This window comes from Polyodon spathula, chromosome 16 (assembly GCF_017654505.1).
Source record: "Polyodon spathula isolate WHYD16114869_AA chromosome 16, ASM1765450v1, whole genome shotgun sequence".
In the NCBI taxonomy this organism is placed as follows: Eukaryota; Metazoa; Chordata; class Actinopteri; order Acipenseriformes; family Polyodontidae; genus Polyodon; species Polyodon spathula.
In genome coordinates, this window is record NC_054549.1 from 23,041,789 (window position 1) to 23,062,467 (window position 20,679).

The 20,679-nt window shown below is 39.9% G+C and overlaps 1 protein-coding gene and 2 non-coding genes across 4 annotated transcripts; 2 read left to right on the forward strand and 1 right to left on the reverse strand.

The window, feature by feature from the left end:
* The first annotated feature begins 279 nt into the window (after nucleotides 1-279).
* On the forward strand, nucleotides 280-5,353 carry LOC121329375. 2 transcript variants are annotated; one of them, XM_041274954.1, is made up of 5 exons: nucleotides 280-763; nucleotides 1,153-1,645; nucleotides 1,811-1,903; nucleotides 2,490-2,599; nucleotides 3,730-5,353. In XM_041274954.1, the coding sequence occupies exons 2-5, from the start codon at nucleotides 1,180-1,182 to the stop codon at nucleotides 3,811-3,813; spliced, it is 753 nt and encodes a 250-aa protein (XP_041130888.1). In that variant the 5' UTR covers nucleotides 280-763; nucleotides 1,153-1,179; the 3' UTR covers nucleotides 3,814-5,353. The 2 variants fall into 2 exon arrangements, with proteins under 2 accessions (XP_041130888.1, XP_041130887.1); XM_041274953.1 differs by having other exon boundaries at nucleotides 283-763; nucleotides 1,196-1,645.
* Nucleotides 5,354-19,195: 13,842 nt separating this feature from the next.
* Nucleotides 19,196-19,267, forward strand: trnae-uuc. Its single transcript has one exon. It is a non-coding gene; the product is annotated as a tRNA-Glu (tRNA).
* Nucleotides 19,268-19,749: 482 nt separating this feature from the next.
* Nucleotides 19,750-19,821, reverse strand: trnah-gug. Its single transcript has one exon. It is a non-coding gene; the product is annotated as a tRNA-His (tRNA).
* Between the last annotated feature and the right edge of the window lie 858 nt (nucleotides 19,822-20,679).

Consider the following 20,679-nt stretch of genomic DNA (forward strand, 5'->3'; position numbering starts at 1 on the left):
CGTTAGCAGTAAAGACGTCTTACCAATGACTTCGATGGGAAACCAACTTCAATTCAATGCCAATCTACAGGTAAAACGGAGAAGCGTTTTCGTGTTTTTATTATGATAATCTCAGTGTACACATAGGCTTTTTAGATGTGTGGGACGGTTTATACATTACTCAAGTCGACACGCCAGTCATGCTGGCTTTCAATGGATCATTTCGACTCTAGCCAGTAGGACTTTTCAATGACTGAGCTCTTTGTCTTTCGATATGTGTGTGGGTGGATCTCTTTTCATTACGCAACGCTAAAATTACTTCCTTATCACAGCACCTTCCATTTAGTTTCGCTTTCACACAGGTTACCGCCTCTGACTGTTTCTGTTGCCACCTGATGTACAGAGAGCACGGTGGCGATTGTTTAAACGTTTTGTTGAATTCGGAATTTTATTGTAGAATAAAATATGGATTCAGCGAGTCCGGAACAGCTACAAAGGCTATTGCGGTTTGAATTTAACAAGCTGGCTGTGCAAATATGCCGAAACTTAAGGGACCAAAACAGTTTTCAATGGCTCAAGACGCTTTGGGCAGGGATAGTCCCTAAACAGAAACTCGATTCGGCGACAGATATCAGCCATTTCCTGCTAATGCTGTTGGAAGGTGACCACGTTTCCCTCACCAACATTGAGCTGCTTAAAGCCCAGTTTGATGCGCTGGAGCTTGGACACCTAACCCAGCTCTGCTCGGAGTACGAGGACAGAGCCGCCGTTCTGCGAGAGACAGGTACAGACTTACGGATCATCAAAGTACCGATAGTCTTTCTTTCTTTCTTTCTTTCTTTCTTTCTTGAAATGTTAACATACAGTTCTGTAACGTGATTAATGTACACGTTCTACGTAGAGATACTCAAATAACGACACAGCCGAAACGTTTGTCATTGAATTAGAGTTGTACTGCTTCAATTGTTAAAGGAATAATATATCAGCTGTCATGCTTGTTTAGAATACTTTTCTCACAAGGCCCATATTTGTGGAAGTACTGTGCACGACATCACGTTTCTATTAACTTCAAGTGCTTATAAAGCATCAAAACAACAATCCACTGAACTTATGAGACAGATTGCTAATTAAAATCGTCAGCATATCTATCTATATAATTTTTTTTTTTAAAAGGACACATTGGAAAATGTTACAGCTTTAATGTCACTCTTCCCAGCATTTCTCAGTGGACTCAGCAGCGATTGCATTGAGGATTTCCAGCGATTTAACATTGGAGACACATCAGACGACGGTTTGTTCATCAGCTCCCACCCTCCAGTATCAGAATCTGGGAGCTGCCTCTGTGGTACCCAGCCCGTGAACGAACCGGAGGAGAGCGACGAAAACCATTTCAAACCGGGTTCGGCACAGATCACGCCCACTGCTCTGACGCCCACTGCTCTGACCCCCAGCTGCTCACCGCAGGGGATGCTAGGAAAGGACAGTTGCTCACCGCAGGGGATGCTGGGAAAGAAGAGTTGCTCACCGCAGGTGATGCTGGGAAAGGAGAGTTGCTCACCGCAGGTGATGCTGGGAAAGGAGAGTTGCCTACTGGAGCAGGAGGTGTCGTCCCCTATTTTGGATTCGCCAACTGGGTGCCCTGCAAAGTTCAGCAGGAGTCTGCAAGGTAAGATAGCCCAGCGGTCAGCGGTTCTCAATTTTTTTTTTTGATGTATATCATTTTAATAAATGTTTTTCCTGAACCTTCTCACCCCCCGACGTTGCAGTTACAAAAACACCCAATCTTATTTTCTTCATCGTCTTCTTGACATGGTTTGTATTCCGCTTGCAGGTCCGAAGCTCAACCCAGACATGTTCATCAAAGACCTGCCCTTCTCTATCTGGCACCAGTTCACCGTGGCTCTCAGCGTGCAGCGAGCGGACGGTGAGTGGAGACTGGGAGAAGTGCAGTACAGCTCCCTGCAGTACAGGTTTAAAGTACAGTACAGGTTCGTTGTGTTATTATTGAAAATGAGCCTCTCACTTGCTGTAGACAGTCAGTTTATCCATAAAGAGATGCAGAGAGGTGTTGAGTGCCATGTCATTATTAATGACTTGAATTCAATCACCACTACTTGTAGGAGAGAACAGTGGTAGGGATTCATATTAAAAATAAAAAAAAGACGAGAGAAAGTTGCGATCAGTGGGAGTTACAATGTCAAGGTAATCATGATTATTGTGGTCACCTTGTATCTCATATCTTATAGCTGATCCTATTGTGACTTCATCTCCGTAAGATACAAAACTATTAAAACAAATTTCAGAGGGCTGTATCACATCAATATCAGGGTGTAGTGCTATATATTATCAAGACATTTCAGAGGGCTGGATCACATCAATATCAGGGTTTCTATTATCTGGGTACAGATAAGGAACTGCACACATCTACGGCACCTGCCCCACACTGCATGCTTTGATATTTACCTAGACCTGGGCTTCCCCTTTGACCCTGCCTCTGTGTCTTTGCCCAGGACATGACTGGCGCTGGCTGGCAGACAAGCTTGGCATCCCAGCCACCTACAGAGACCTCTGGAGACAGAACTGCAGCAACCCAGCAGAAAAGGTGCTGGACTCCTGGAAGGTAATTTCAGATGGCTTTACATTTTCTGTAAACGCTTATTAATTATGATGAAACTTTAACATTATTTAGCATAAGTTTTTGGGAATGTCAGACTGTGTACATATAGGCTGGTGACTCTCTGTCTGTACATCCGTCTGTCTGTCACACATTGCTACATACAAGATTCCACACACTGTAAGCCAGTCATTTTAATACTCTGTAAAATGACAGCAACATCTCGCGTTGTTTATGATCTCATTGGTGTAATAGAGGTGTTGGCCTGTCTATGGCCTAGTAAGACTATCAGAAAGTGTGTAATTAAACTAAAAAACTAAAACAGTTCTTCCCATTTAGTCATATATTGCACATATGAAAAATAAACAAATGCTTTAGTGAATCCAATGGCTAACATGAGGGTAGTTTAAAGAAGACTTTTTAACCACTATCAGGGTTTATTTGAAAACAAAAAGGTACTGGCTGTTATAATTAAAGATTGCATTTTTGTTTGCAGACCTAATGCAGTGACCTAGATTTTACAGTAGCTTTCATATATGCTTCAAGCTCTCCTCTGCTGATCAGGGTTTTGTGTCTTATTGCTGGTGTCGGTAGATGCATGGCCATCTTTGTTAAAACCTGGCTAGGCATTCAGGTTTGAGCAATGGCAGCAGCAGCAATGTTTGTCTATTTATTTTGGCCTCAAGTGCCATGTCCTGTGTTTTGTTTGCCTTTCAGCCGTTTATTTTCTGTTTATTTAATGATGAAATGCTGAGCTCAAGCAAGCGCTCAGCTTCACCAAACCTCCACGTCTCTCTGTCTATTCTGTGTTGGTTCCTGGTTATGGTCTGACATCACCCACTACAGCCGTCTTTGTTATTTTTCCATGTATTTAATGAAAAATGAAAAACATTGAAGAATGTGACATTTCAAAATCTAAAATGAAATGCTGTACTACTATTGTGGCTTCCAGAAGACTTTCAATATCATTTTGTAGTTTTTTTTGATTACATGATGTTAAATAATATATAAATTATGTTTATATATATATATATATATATATATATATATATATATATATATATATATATATATATATATATATATTTCTAAACCTTTCCCCAGCAAAACAATATATATATATTTTTTTGATCCAGAATAAAATCGGAGAAGCGACTGTTGGAACTCTGTTTAATCACATGATCAGTATGGAGCGAGAAGACTTGGCAGACATTTTGTAAACTGGCTGTGCCCAGTGGACTGATTTCAAACTGGTTTCAGCTCAGTCCAGGTGAAATATGGAAATAAAAAACTATTTCAAGGAGACTTACCCTTGACCACCGTGATATCAAAAGCCCCAGCAGTCCAGGCGTATCTCTTGGTCAGTATCTTCTTGTGAAGGTGGTGGCCTATATTGACCAGAAATGAGCACAGACACAGCACTCCCCAGGGGACAGGCGGAGGCAATGTAAAGTGAAACTGCAGTGTTTATCTTTTACTTTTACCATGTATTCCTTGTGTTACATAAAATAAATACCTTTTTCTTTCTCGTTTAATGCATACAGCCCACCCATTCGTTTATAAAATTGCATTATATTGTATTGTTTTGGAATTCTTTTAAACAACCTGCCTCTCTTAATATAACACTCGTATTCAACACGTGCAGTATGCATTATATGAGTGACATTGCCATTCAGCCAATCACAGCTCACAGAGGTAGTGAAATAGCCAATCAAACAGCACACAGGATCAGTTTCCTCACGCACACAGCACACATCATTTTGATTAGGATAGAGAAGCGAAGGCTTGTTTAAACTATTTATTTTACTTTGTGTCAAATAGTGTATATACTTTGAGAAAATATATGTTTGACACTAGTAAGCGGTTTCGCTGTTCAGTTTATTAGTTTAGAACCGCAATGTGAAGTTCAAACTCCTGAAGGAGTTAGGTTTTTGTCTTGTTCATTTTGTTTTGCGTTTAAAATAAACATACAGGCCTGCCCTTTTTAAAAACCTTGTTGGAGTGCTGAAGATCGTCCTGCATGTGACAAGCTCAGCCCAGCTTGTCACAATATCATACCACGTCACTATGGTACGCTACACAAAGCAGCTTTTTGAGTTTACTGGAAATTTAAAGAAGCTGTGGAGTCTTAGTCAAAGGAAAGGACTTTTTTAACTTCAAGAAGCCATGGAAAGTGCAGAATTACCTTTTGGAAGAAACTAACTGGTGGGATTACAACAGAGGGTGCACCATATGACTGAGCAAAAGAGTTTGATTGGCTAGCAGCAGAGTGCTGGAAAAAATGAAAGAAACAAATGGAGAAGTACCCATTTTCTTACATTGCGTGGAAAAGCTACAGAATTAGAACACATATGAGCATTGTTATCAAGTCATAAAAAGGTGCATTTCATAGCGGTATTGTTTACTATATCACATTTTCACAGCTTGTCAGTAGCTTTTTTTTCAGTGCTGTTAAAAATATTATTAAATATTGACTTTGCATTATCTGATCTGATTCCTGCATTATATTACATTTGTGATATTGAGTTTTTTTTAGTTAGTGTGCTAGGAAAGCAGCTACTAATTAATGTGTTTATGTAATGTATTATATTTGTGTATATTGGCCTGCATACAGTTTATATAGACATTTTCAGGTACATTACGAGGTGTGTATGTAATGTAATTTTTTTTTATGGTGCGGCCCACGAGGTGAACAGTCTTAACTTAAATGGCTCTTGCTGCCAGATATTTCCATTCAAATAAATTTTCATAATCAATTCAGCAAGATGTATTTATTTCGCGTTAGTGAATCAGGGGTCACAAATGGAGATTAGACAAAGGGGCATTCAGAACAGAAAATAGGAGGCACTTTTTTACACAGAGAATTGTGAGGGTCTGGAATCAACTCCCCAGTAATGTTGTTGAAGCTGACACCTTGGGATCCTTCAAGAAGCTGCTTGATTGAGATTTGGGGATCAATAAGCTACTAACAACCAAATGAGCAAGATGGGCCGAATGGCCTCCTCTCGTTTGTAAACTTTCTTATGTTCTTATGTTCTTAAATGAACAAATCTGTTGAATTGATTCACTAGACTGAATGAATTGAGCCAGTAAAAATAATCAAACTGCACATCGCTAGTTTTCAGGCCAGAAAAATAGGTTTAAATAGCGCCTATGGGTAGTTCTAGCCTGGTGTCCAAACAAGCTAATTATCGCTCACTTTAATGTGCACAATAGAGTTCTCTCACTTTAGTAAATACGATACTCGTCTCATTAGAGCGGGGTGCCTCATTTAAATATATTATCATGCATTACCATACAAATCACATACTCATTCTGATTACCATGGTATGGCACAGTAAAATTAGTGTAATATGGTAAATGCACAGTATAACCATCGGAAAATCATGGCAAATATTGAAAAAAAGATGTGGATTGCCATCGTAAATGTATTTTTATTAGATGGAATTGACGTCATGTTGAAAACAGCTATACTGTTTAATTGTTCTTATTTATCTATATTTTGCACCATACAGGTTTATGGGCAGGGTAAGAGACATGGTGATTTTCACCCAGTCACGGTCTCCCAGTATATCTTATAGCTTATATAGCTTGTATCGTAAAGCACCCTATATACAACCCGTCTGATGTAACTGGTTCCAGGGTCCCTCGGATATGTAAAGATATCGTATCTCACAGGGAGTCGTTATGCTACAATGTGTAGTTGCTTTATTAGGAGGCTGTGTGGTCCAGTGGTTAAAGAAAAGGGCTTGTAATCAGGAGGTACCTGGTTTCAATCCTGGCTCACTCGCTGAACCATGGAGGTCCGTGCTAAACTAGTATGCAAGTTAAATACCAATTGCAACAAACTTGGCTGCATACTAAAAATGCTCTCAGTTGCAGCAAACCCAAAGTAACTGCTGTTGCCCTCTAGATCAGCGCTTCCCAACCCTGGTCCTGGGGACCCTCTGTGTCTGCTGGTTTTCATTCCAACTGAGTTATCAGTTACTTAATTGGACTGATAATTTGCTTAATTATACCTTTTTTTAAAAATTGTTTTCAGCTGTTAAACAGTTGCAGATTTCAAATTAGGTTTAATATTTTATAAGTAGCTTGAATTCTGCAGCTGTTCAAGAGCTTAAAACAATTGAAAAGGTCTAACTAAGCCAATTATCAGTTCAATTAAGAGGCTAGTTAAGTAATTGAGAACTCGGCTGGAATGAGAACAAGCAGACACAGGGGAGTCCCCAAGACTGGGGTTGGGAAACCCTGCTTTAGAGGATACTCAAGCATGGGATTAAGTTGGTTTAACAATTTCTATAGACTAAAGATTTATAGTACTGTACTAACTGGATCAAATGTGAAAAATTCCAACACTGCAGGTTTTTTTTCATTGGGTTGGGGTTGGGGTTGGGGGGGGGCACTGTTTGCCATATGTTCATAAGATCACTAAACTCATTGCAACGCTACATGAATCTTGTATTGCCATGCCATATGAAGAGGAGCAGCGGGACATCTGCACAGCCTTTCACACCAAAGAGGGAATACCAGGTGTTGTTGGAGCTATTGACCGCTCACACATTCACTTTCACAGGTAACATAAAGATCTGACTTGCATTAACAGGTGTGGGTATACTATCAGTTTTCAGATGGCGAGTGACCATGACCTAAGAATACTTACCGTGATGTCACAGCCGACCGTGACCGGGAGCTCTAGGGGGTGGCGCACATTTGGCAGAGCGCTGCCTGGGTAGGGAGGGCTTAGGTCGGCAGGGGAATCCACGGCTCTCCGCGCAGCAGCGACCCCTGTGACCGATAGGGCGCCTGTTGTTCTGCAGTGGAGCCTCCAGACCTGTGTTGTCTTCCGGCATTATAGGTCTGGTGGCCTCGGTGTGGATCCGCCGTGCTAAAAATGACGGACTGGCAGGAGCACGTTTCCGAGGACTCATGCTCCAGCCTTCGCTCCCCGAGTCGGTGGGAGTGGCTGCGAGCGGTGAGCCGATACAGATAGTAATTGGGCACACAAAATTGGGGAAAAACCCGTGGTAAAAAATTGGAGACGACTACATTTTTTAAGGAAAAAAAAACAAACAAAAAACCCCACGAATTTTCGACAACAGCAGCCTAAATTTTGAGGAAGGCTTGTATTGTGGAGTCCTCTTGGGTGAGCATGGTTGTCCTTTAGGGAGGTATCTTCTGACACCTGTGCACAATGAGCAGAGCGGCGACATAACAGGAGTCATAAAAACTAATATTAAAACAAGGTCTCCGCTTTGGTTTGCGTACCAGTCCAGTAAGAGCCAGCAGCATCATTGTTGTATGTGCTGTCCTTCATAACCTTGCCATCGATTGGGATGAACCACTTGTTCCACATTCAGAAAGACACTCTCCACACCCCGTACATTTTGACACTTGTGATCAGACCACAAACACAAGAAAGAGAAAGACTGATATTCCGAAGAAGTATTCTAAATAATCACCTCTAAAGAGACCTATAGGGAAGATATTTATTAAACACGTCACACTTGCTCCTGCCGTTCATAAAAAATGCCAATGTAACAAAACACTATTTGGTAGCTCATCTCTTATCCCTTATCTATGTTAAATAATCTGGAGCACACTGAGGGGTAACATAAACCCCGCAATCACACCACCCCCGGGACTCCGGGATGAAGCCTCGGACTGGAAGGCAAGCAACCGCCAATTATAATTTCAGTTTTGTGCCCGATATATCATCATTTTTTACTGGCACCCGTATTAGCCTAAGTATTAAGTTGACCCCCCCCCCCCCCAAAAAAAAAAAAAAAAAAAAAAAAAAAAATCTAAAAGATAAAACTCGACCTATCGCACACTAGGCTCTATGTCACTTTGAAAAGTAAGAGGCCGCCTTAAATTCGCAACAGTTACTGTAGACACCTATTATACCATGCTTTCCCAGTCTATGCCAGTGTAATCAAACAGGTTTAACCCGTGTTAACCCGATTGGCGAAATAAAAATCTTCTTTCAGGTTTTTAAAGGTCGGTTTACAGGATTGATATGAATCCCTTGCTTTCTTTCTTTCTTTTTTTTTTCTTTTTATCAACATGGTTAAATTAGACAGTTAGGTGAAGTGACAGCATGTAAAATGTGAAACTCAATTCCCAAAAGCACCGTCTTTTTTTTCTTTTTTCTATTTCTCGCCATGCTTGTTACAGTTTGTTTCAGAGTCCAATACACTATACAGCTGTCTAGATTCTACCACGCTGTAAGTTGTAAAAAAGCCTGTGCGAATACTATTTAAATTATTCTGAATAATTGTCGAGGTGATAATGTATGTCAGCAAATATACGTACACATTATATTTGAAAATATCGACTTGATTGTGGTCTCGAGAGACGTTTGACAGTTACGTGGGAGACAAAAATCAATTGTTAAAAAAAAAAAAAAAAAAAAATTGTTATTGATATCTTATCATTCACTTCCGCATTTGAGATATACGTAACTGGCGCTGGTGCTGCAGTATTGGCCACTATGACTCTTTATACAATTTTACAGTGCTATACTACGACAACGACTAAGACTAGTACTGATTAATAATACTTTTAAAAATACACTGATGTCTTAAGCTTGTCCAGGGAATCCACAACGTTATAAAATCTACTTAACTTGAAACTGTCCATCGCAAGAACAAGATACTTTTAGACAGACGGATCAAACAATCGTGTTCTGTCTCCACACACAACGACCTGAAATTCGGAAAGGTCTCGGGTCTCCCGACCCGATGGGACATTTTAAAGCATTTACACCAGTCTTTAGTTAGGCCTATCTTTTCAAACAGGTACAAACTCCTATTCATTTTACACAACGTGAACTCTCTCTCTCTCTCTCTCTCTCTCTCTCTCTCACACACACACACACACTCACACTCACACACACACACACACACACACACACACACACACACACACACACACACACTTCTACATTTTATAGTGCAATTTATGTTTTATTGGTATGTTTTACACGATCAGTAAACACAAATAGGTGGTGCGGTTATTGCGTGGTTGACACACAAAAATTACATTCATAATTGGTCTTTTCAAACAGGTACAAACTCCTATTCATTTTACACAACGTGAGCTCACACTCTCTCACACACACACACACACACACACTTCTACATTTTATAGTGCAATTTATGTTTTATTGGTATGTTTTACACGATCAGTAAACAAATAGGTGGTGCGGTTATTGCGTGGTTGACACACAAAAATTACATTCATAATTGGTCTGTCGTTCGCCTGTAAACGGAAATCACGGAAGACAAAGAAAAAGGACGTTGGAATAATTCCTGGTTAGTTCTTTTATTTAACTATTGAAATACTTTATTTGTAAAACAAACGGCAACTATTAGGCTTAATTAATTAATTAATTAATTCTGGTTTTGTTGACTGGTTATATTTAAGAAGACTAAAGATTATCCATTATTTTCTATTATTTAACATATTTAATGAATTAATTCAATTGCAGTATTTTAATACAGCCCAATTTAACTTACGCAATTGTTTCGTTAACCAGCAAACGGTGAATCTCACTGTAAAGTATTGTTTCTGTATTTCCGTAGTTTGCTACCGATATAAAATGGAACCTACACAGTTCAAAGAGGAACGATAAAACGTGCAAATATAACTATGATGATGTAATTTAATAAATGCACAGGCATAGCTACATTTGATACGTTGCAATTAGTACAATGATTTAAGATTCTCATTGAACTGGGTCAAGATCATTTTATTTGCAAATTTTATTAACCGAGTTTTGATTAGAGTAATTATCGTACTTTGTCTAAGGATAATTTCACTTTCATTTTCTGTTAGTAGTAACCCTGCACCCCTTGTCTGCAGTATACTTTCTGTCAGTTAGAATTTATTTATGAACCAGTAATAACTGCATTACACATATATGTACACACACACACACACACACACACACACACAACGCGTTTGAAAGCCTACAGGCCTACGTGTTCAGACTGGGGTTAAAGAACAGCTTTGTGAATGAGTATCGAACTTTATCTAATAACACACTGGTTAAATCTGTGTTATCTAAGCTCCCCTCAGGACTGCGTTTGCACGAAAAGACCAGATTGTAATCGAAAAACTAAACTTAAAAAAGTAAATTTGAATGATATAAACGCACTATTTATTTATTTATTATTTGTTAAATACAAGATATAAATGAGTTAGGGACAGAGAGTGGTGAGGGTGTGGAATGGGTTACCTAGTCATGTTGCTGAAGGAGACCCTTCTTTACACAGAGAGTGGTGAGGGGGATGGAATGGGTTACCTAGTCATGTTGCTGAAGGAGACACTTCTTCACACAGAGAGTGGTGAGGGGATGGAATGGGTTACCTAGTCATGTTGCTGAAGGAGACACTTCTTCACACAGAGAGTGGGGAGGAGATGGAATGGGTTACCTAGTCATGTTGTTGGTGAATCACTGGGATCTTTTAAAACCCAACTTGACATAGTTCTGAGATCAACTAGGAACCAAATGAGCACTGATGGACTGAGTTCTTAAGTCTGGGCAACTGTATGAATAATTAGTGGTGCCGCTTTGCGCTGTCATTCCAGATAATAAACAATGAATACCGGCAATATTCTGAGGAGAAACCTGGACAACCTAGGAAAGGATGAATTTAAGAGATTCCGTGTGAAACTCCGTGATGAAGGGAGCATTCCTTGGAGTGCGTTGGAAGGCGCAGATGTGAGTGACACAGTAGATAAAATGAAGCAGGTGTTCGTGGAGAAAGCGGTGACGAAGGCTATAGAGATCTTGGAGTCCATTAATATACGAGATGTTGCTCAGAAACTGAGCAGAGAATGGAGTGCAGGTAAAATAGTTAAATATATAGCCAAATGTGTAAAGTACAAGTCTAAGGAGGTTATGATGAGGTTGTGTCATGCACAGGTTAGACTGCACTGAGAATACTGTGTCCAGTTCTGTCTCCTACAATACAAAATGACAGTGTGGCCCCGGAGAGAGTCCAGCGAAGAGCAACCAGACTAATCCCAACAGGGCTTAAAGGAATGAGCTACAAAGATGTGAGGGGGGGAGAGTTGATAGAAATCTTCAAAATCTTTAAAAGATTTGAAAAAGATAACCCTAACGCTACACAGAAACCAGGACCAGAGGACAGCTGGGAATGAAGCGGAGACAGACTTAGGACAGAGGGAAGGAGACACTTCTTCACACAGATAGTGGTGAGGGGGTGGAATGGGTTACCTAGTCATGTTGCTGAAGGAGACTCTTCTTCACACAGAGAGTGGGGAGGGGATGGAATGGGTTACCTAGTCATGTTGCTGAAGGAGACACTTCTTCACACAGATAGTGGTGAGGGGGATGGAATGGGATACCTAGTCATGTTGCTGAAGGAGACACTTCTTCACACAGAGAGTGGGGAGGGGATGGAATGGGTTACCTAGCTAGATCCTATAAGACATGACTTGGTCTGATCAGCTATGTATGCATTGATAGGCTGCATGGCTCATTATTATTATTATTATTATTATTATTATTATTATTATTATTATTATTATTAAAGAGTGCATTTTCAGCTATCAGTTAACTTCATTTTATCCTATCCTTTACATTTGCTGCAGTATAGACCGTCATATGCTTTGGTTTTCATGGTCACATTCACTTTGTATTTTAATCTTCAGATTGTTGTAAGTCTGAAGAACCAAGCTTGGAGTCGACAGACTAATCATAGATGATCAAGGTACATCTATAGTATCTTATGTATAATATTATTATTACATGTATTTGCATTATATTATTATAGGGCTTAATGATTATAGGGCTTTATTGGGGTAAGAATTTTAGGTAATACTTTACATTAAATGTCTCTAATTACTGTGTATGTAGATAGTAGTTACTTAGTATTTATATGTGTGTGCTTACACATAATTACAATGTTATCATACAGTTACAACGTACTTAACCTGTAAATCAATTACACGATTTAACCCTAACCCCAATACAATTGTGTAGTTACATATATCATGCAAAAAACGATTTACATGTTCGGTACATTGTAACTATGCCATCTACAGACAGACTGAAAGACTGACAGAAAGAACATTGCGAAGCGACCATAAACAGGGTTCAAAATGAAGCATAGTCTGTTGAAAAAGAAAGTAAAGATCTGTCAGGTAAAATAATGCCTGAATGAACTGATTTACTATTAAATATTGGTGTACAGCTTTTATTTGCCTTTGGAGGATGTCCCAGTAAATCACAAGCCCTGATAGGCTGTATACCATGAACAATCATTCTGTATCCTAGTCTATATAACTTGTACCTGGCTCTTAGATGGCACCTTGTGGACAGGCGTCACACTTCAGGCATTTGAGAAGCTGCCAGACTTCACCACGAAGGAAATGCGAGCTCTGCGGGAGGAGATGGGAGAGTGTGAAGGGGTGTTACCAGAAAAGGTAGGACTGCAGAATTACTATGGGATGGACAAAATTAGACAGGCCTGCGGTATATTAGACACAGCTGGGCTGAAACCCGTGCTGTCCCAATGTAACGCTGAGGCATTGATTCACTGCAGCCAGGATATAACGGCTACATGCCACATCTCTCCAGTTTTAAGGCCACTACATTGGCTCCCAGTGAAGCGTGATTTTGATTTTGAATCTCGTCACTCGTAGAGCTATCCATGGTTATGGGCCTGGCTTTATGTAAGTTATTCCTTAAAAACTGCCCCATCCTATGAGAATTGGCAATAACAGTCTCTTGATAATTTCAAGGACTTGATTTAAAAGCTCTACGGTTGCGAGGGAAGTTTTAAGCCCCCTTCACTTCCACATTCTTTTAAAATTACTATATTAATCAATATATATATAATTGTGAACAGGCTGGATGTAGTTTGGGTTCGTGCCCCTTTAAAAACGTGACCCAGAGGTAAAAACTTTGATTTTAGCGCTTATGCACACTTTTATTCAAAATACAAATAAACAAAACAAATACCTAGCTTTCACTGAGCACTCACTAATCACTGGCAGCTCCCTGACTAACACGCAGGACAGCTAACATCTATATTAGCACACCGTAACAATCAAGCTCTTTACTCTACAGCCACAGCCCCGAACAAACTGGCTGCATTCTTTAAATACCCTGCACCGGGTTCTAATGTACAGTTACCTCCAGGTGCAGGGGATAATTAACAATAAAACAATTAACAATCAAATTAAACAAAACATGCATTTGCACATGTTTTTAGGCAGGATGGAATCTGACCCTCCCCCTGCCACCTTACTATATATATATTGCTTGATTTCCATGTGAAAATAAGTTGTTTATTGTTTTTGTTCACCGAGTTAGTTCTGTATGAAGTACATTTGTTAACTTTTGCTATTTGAAGCCATAAAATTAGATGGAACAAGCCAATACCTAAAAGTATAGTCACCAGTTTGAGCACAGTTTGTGGTTGGATTGTTTTCGTAAAAATAATGATGTTTCTCCTCATCGTGCTACGGCGAACCCAGCTGGCCAGGTGCCCAGTGAGCTCAGAGCGGTCACCTGCAAGGCTGGCCTTTATCTGCTCTCGAGTTCCTGGGTGTAAAAGAGGAAGCTGGCTCAGTCGTGGGATCGGAGGACGCCCCTTGAGCCTTCAGTTCTCCTGAGCAGCAGTGAGGGGGAATTGCTGCAGTGAGGGGGGGGGATTATTGGCTATTCTAAATTGGGCAGAAAATCAGGGCTAAAATAATTGGGCACTCTAAATTTACATATAAAAAAAATGATTTAAAGAAATGTTAGGTAAATGTTATATGCTATTACTGCAGTATAGATTAAAGTTTGTTTCATGGTACCCAACCTCTTCCTGCTCTGTAGGTCACTACATTCCTGAAAGCAATTGGTTTTTACTCCAACATTGAATTTTCTTTCCACGGGTTGTTGACAGAGTGGCAGTGTGAGTGTGCGTCAGTTCCTGCACTCCAGGGGGTGCTGTTCTAACCTCCGTCGGCTCTGTGAAGCTCTGAAAAGTGTGAGCCGACAGGATGTGGTCGACATCATGCATTCCCAGAAGACACTGCTCCCACAGCTTGGTAAGAACAAGTTGTTCATCTTCAAATGGACATTGCAGCATTTATTTTAAATTGCCCAAAACAGCTGCACCATTTATTCAAGGGCAACGCTTAGTGGAGAGTGGCGTTTATTGGAAGGTGTATGGTTTTGGAGGGTGGCGACCTTGTTAAACCTATTTCCTGTTTATTTGTTTCTCGTTGAGTGCAGCATTTATTCAAGTGCGCCATTAATTTGAGGATATACGGTATTTGTAACAATGTCCAATATTCCTTCACATTCTGTCTTGTATGTATGTCTTAATAAAGACCAAATGCTCCACCCAACCATACAGCATGGTTAGTAATTAAATAATATTTAGGGCATTACTAAACTTGTACGATGGATTGCTCATTAAGATCTTGAGCATAATATTATCTGGCAACAGACTCCCCATCTCCAGCGTACTGCTTTCCTAGAATAAGGAGAACATTTCAGGGGATCATTCTACTTGTGAGATGTCTAGCTCATAAAATATTTAGCATATTTTTAAAGAGGGAACAGGTATCTATTCAGAAATACCTGGGTGTTTAGTAAAGGGTCTGAGTGTGTAAACATGGGCTGTACAATTCCAACCCCTAGTCTTGATCTAAATCATTTGTGGTTGCCATTTTGTATGTCATGCTTTATAAAATGTACCATGAACTGTGGACTGTGATATTGATAGATCTCATTTAATTCTGCTTGAAGGTCCTAAGGAAAAAGAAAAGATGGAAATCAACAAACTTAAATTCTCAGTCTGGCACCAGTTAATTGTGTCTCTCAGCGTGGAGCGAGATGACGGTAAGTAGAGGCTGGTAGAAAGTGCTATAAGTCTTGGAGGTGCTTTGGCTGTATCACATCAATATCAGGGTCTAGTTCTGTTTATTTTAAAGACATTTAATGGGGCTGGATCTCATCAATATCAGGGTCTAGTTCTGTATATTTTGAAGACATTTCAGGGGGATGTATCGCATCAATATCAGGGTCTGCTGTATATTCTAGCCCTATTATTTTGTGGGTACAGATGAGGAACTGCACACATCTACAGCACGTGCCCCACACTGCATGCTTTGACATTTACCTAGACCTGGGCTTCCCCTTTGACCCTGCCTCTGTGTCTTTGCCCAGGACATGACTGGCGCTGGCTGGCAGACAAGCTTGGCATCCCAGCCACCTACAGAGACCTCTGGAGACAGAACTGCAGCAACCCAGCAGAAAAGGTGCTGGACTCCTGGAAGGTAAATACTCAACACTGTCAGGTGGGTATGGGGTTGGCAGGGAGGGGGTTAAAATCCTCCCTGCTAGGATATGGGAATGTGGCTGGGGCCTTAACTAAATGATTGATGGCTAATCAGGCTCTAGCCACAAGCTATATAAAGGAGAGAACAGCCTTTATTGGGTGGTGGAAGGAGATAGGCCAGTGAAGGCGTGGCTCAGACTGGCCAGTGTACATCTGCGTTCTATATATTCCTTGTTGTGTTTTGTTAAACTGTTGTGCTTTGTTTATTTTGGCCCTCGTGCTGTTGTTTGTTCCTGCGATAATTCTTAATAGGGAAGCCTTGACGTGAGGGAAACACGTTCATTGAGAATTATACAACAGCTTCCTATAGGACCTGCATGCTGGCTTATACTACCTTATACCGATTCAATACAGAATGGTGTATCCTGTGATAAACCCACATCATACAGGCTTTTTAAACCTCTGCACAGCTCAGCCTCCCGACACTAATTGAAACTGACAGCAACCTGCACTTTCAAAGGGCCTGTCTACCATTCCAATGCAGTAACATACATCTGCACTTTCATAATAACAATCTTTATAATTTCAAGATAAACACAGTTGTATAAAACTCAAACTTGACCCTATACCCACTGTACCCATACTTTACTATTTGACACTGAGCAACATAAATACATTGGTCTTTAAAATATGTCAAACCATCAGAAATGATGTCGAAATACAGAAAAGGGAAGACTTTATATCATTTTTTTTTTTTCAGAGTAAAATCAGTGAAGCCACTGTGGGAGGTCTGTTTGATCACATGATCGCTATGGGACGTGAGGACTTGGCTGACTTGCTGTGAACTTTGACCCTGTGAACAGCTCTTTCGAGCAGAGAGTCTGGAGTATTCAGCTTACTCACAGTCCTGGTTTTGAATTAAGATACTGCTACAAGTGAAATTAATTTGAAATGTTCAGTCCTGTGACTACTGTATTCAACTATAGGGCCAGAATATATTCACAAAGAATGGTTTGATAAATTAAATAAGGTTTGCTGTTCATTAAACTGTTTTAGACTCTTATAAAGGTCATCATCCTAATATATATTATCTTACCTGTTTTAATATCCTTTTGTGTCTTCTGTATGATTCTCTATAGTTTTTTTTTTGCACTGTTTACTAACTAGTCCAGCTTCTGAAAAGACTCCTCAAAGCTGATTGTGGGAAAGTGAGGTGCAGAAGCATATTCGTGCTGCACTGTGCACTGCTGCCCATTGTGTACTGAAACTTCCACTCCACTCAAAGAAAGTACTCAACACTGCAGAGCGCTCTAGCAGTATAGGAAAGAGAACTCCACTCTCAACACTGCACAGCGCTCTAGCAGTATAGGAAAGAGAACTCCACTCTCAACACTGCACAGCGCTCTAGCAGTATAGGAAAGAGAACTCCACTCTCAACACTGCACAGCGCTCTAGCAGTATAGGAAAGAGAACTCCACTCTCAACACTGCAGAGCGCTCTAGCAGTATAGGAAAGAGAACTCCACTCTCAACACTGCACAGCGCTCTAGCAGTATAGGAAAGAGAACTCCACTCTCAACACTGCACAGCGCTCTAGCAGTATAGGAAAGAGAACTCCACTCTCAACACTGCACAGCGCTCTAGCAGTATAGGAAAGAGAACTCCACTCTCAACACTGCACAGCGCTCTAGCAGTATAGGAAAGTGAACTCCACTCTCAACACTGCAGAGCGCTCTAGCAGTATAGGAAAGAGAACTCCACTCTCAACACTGCACAGCGCTCTAGCAGTATAGGAAAGAGAACTCCACTCTCAAAACTGCACAGCGCTCTAGCAGTATAGGAAAACTCCTGTCAAAACTGCATCTTGTTCTGTGTACAGATGTCATCTTGTGCATATAGAATATACAGCACACTACTAAAGTTTTTTTTGTTTTTTTATATATAGCAGCACCTTTTAAATGTTTGATAGTAGTTTGCGAGAACTAGTTTGTGTGATTTATAATTGTGTGCAGGGTACGTATAAGAGAAATACATCTGCACAGTTTCAGCAGCTCATCTTTAATTCAGTGGCCTGAACTGCATGACAGTAAGTAAGAGACACCTTACAGTCAAAGTATGACCTTCTATTATGAAAGGCAGAATCACATGTTATCTAGGGGTTAGGGTACCTGGCACTTGAAGATATGAATCTGGATTAATCCACTGCAATGTAATACCTCATTTTCAGGGGTGTCCCACCCCAATTCTTTATTCATACTTGTTTATTTGGTTCAACATCTCATCTGAATGACCAGCACCCCCTTACTCCTAACACAACCTGCACCCCCCTCTTTTCTATAGAGGATTCCCATCCACGTTCTGACTGACTCTGACCTTGCTTAGCGCTCCCGATCAGATACCAAGGCACTGAAACAAACAAGTAAGGGCTCTTGCATTTGCACTGCCTGATCTATGTTGCATCCAAAATCTTAAAAGGAGTTGACATCCCACATCATTTAGTGCAGTACAGAAACCAGGACCAGAGGACAGAGCTGGAAATTAAGTGGATAGACTTAGGACAGAGGGAAGGAGACACTTCTTCACACAGAGAGTGGTGAGGGGATGGAATGGGTTACCTAGTCATGTTGCTGAGGTAGAATCACTGGGATCCTTTAAGACCTGACCTGACAGAGTTCTGAGATCAATCAGCTACTAGGAACTGGACAAGCTTAGATGGGCTAATGACCTTCCCTCGTTCATAAACTTTATGTTCTATATTAAAGTGGGAGACAACTAGAACTAAAGAGCAAGGCTAATAGCAATACAAATCACTACTTGTTCTATAAATAATATATTTCTATGGTCCCTTATAAATATGGTACATTATATAGAAATGTATTGCATTGCATTGTTTCCATATACAGGAAAGCTACTGTTATGTGTAATTAAATACATCTAGTTCCCAATTAATATAAGAACCTGAGTTTTACTACAGGAGTCGTGTAACAAAATACATAATATATTAATGTTAAAATGTACAGATTTATGTATTTATTTGTTTATATGTGCAATAATTGTAAATATTTCATCTGATGAAAATGTTTTTTGCCCTTTAGTTTAAAGCGCATTTCTACTGTATTCTAGGAAGTGCTTTATCATTTGGGTTAGCTTGCTTCGAACGACTGATTCAATGAAAATTCCTGTGGCCGTGCAATAAAAGCTGCTGGCTGTTGCGATGTCTTGCTACGCTGTATTTCACCACCAGGCGTCACCAATACCAAAGTAAGTTAGATTTTCTGACGTTAATTGTAGCATCCCATATGGTCTAGCGGTTAGGATTCCTGGTTTTCACCCAGGCGGCCCGGGTTCGACTCCCGGTATGGGAATGGCAATTTTTTTGTTATTTAAATATAGCATAAGAAGTCCTTAATACAGTAATATTAAATATACGTCGACTTTTTGTGGAAGTGTGTGTATATGTATGTATGTGTGTGTGTGTATATATATATATATATATATATATATATATATATATATATATATATATATATATATATATTTTATATATATATATATTACGTAATGCAACACGTCTTTTTTTTGTAAAAAAACATTGTCGTGTAAGACTCCTTTAGAAACGTTAAATGGATCTTAGGCACAATGACCATAGTATTGCAGTTTCCTAATCTTTTAAAAAAGCAAAGTCTTAATCGCATTCGATAAATTAATCGATTACATTAATATAAAAATACTACAGTAGTTGTTTACAAATTAACAACGAGTTTTATTTTTGTAATAATCTTATTTATTTATAATCTAAAAAAAAAATATGAAAAGATCAGCTTCTCTGCCGTGCGAGGATTTCTCCTGCCGTGACCCGGATTCGAACCGGGGTTGTTGCGGCCACAACGCAAAGTACTAACCACTATACGATCACGGCGAGCTACTGAGGAGCTGCAGGCAAGATCTCGCTTTTTAGCTTCATGTACACACACATTAAAAACGCCTGGACAGAGTTAATATGATTTAGTTTAGGAAACATGCAGGGGATTTTTTGTTCATATTTTAACCAAATACTACTACTGCTACTGCTACTACTAATAATAATAATAATAAACGCTTTAAATTAATGAGATTTGAAAACGGTTTTAAATTTCAAAATCTGTTCTGATTTTTCAATGTTTCTTATTTTTTGGTTTACATTTTGGGAATATGCAGTTTATAAAAATAATAATAATGTCGCGTTTCGGCTTCTTTTTGGGACAGGAATGAGACTGCAACCGTGAGTAGATGAAGGCTACGCCGTTTATTATTCAGCTTAATTAAATAATCACAAATTAGAATTATAAATTGAAGGAAAGTGAACTGGGAGTCGTAAAATGAAAACAAATAATTGTATTAGTTTTTCTTTTACCCTACCCGTTCTCCCCCAGCACAACCTTCTCTCGCACTCGTCTTCCACAATCCCCCGTCCTTGCTTCCCCCCCTCCGTGCCAATTACACCGAATTCCCTTCCACACACATTCACACAACATGCAGGACATGCACACACATCATGCATCCCCCCCCCCCCCCCCCCACACCCACACCCACACCCACCATGCAGCAATGGCTTCCAGTTTGCCCAAAAACAAAACGGATGCTTTGGCTACATAGATAAGGTAACCGCCCCATGGAACAAATCGAACGTAAGCGATTGGTTTATTTTCTAAACTCAAAACAATAGCATTGGCTAGTCGTTGGATTCATCCGCTGTCATTTTTCCTCGACGTAGGAGCGGATTGGTTCATTTGGAGCG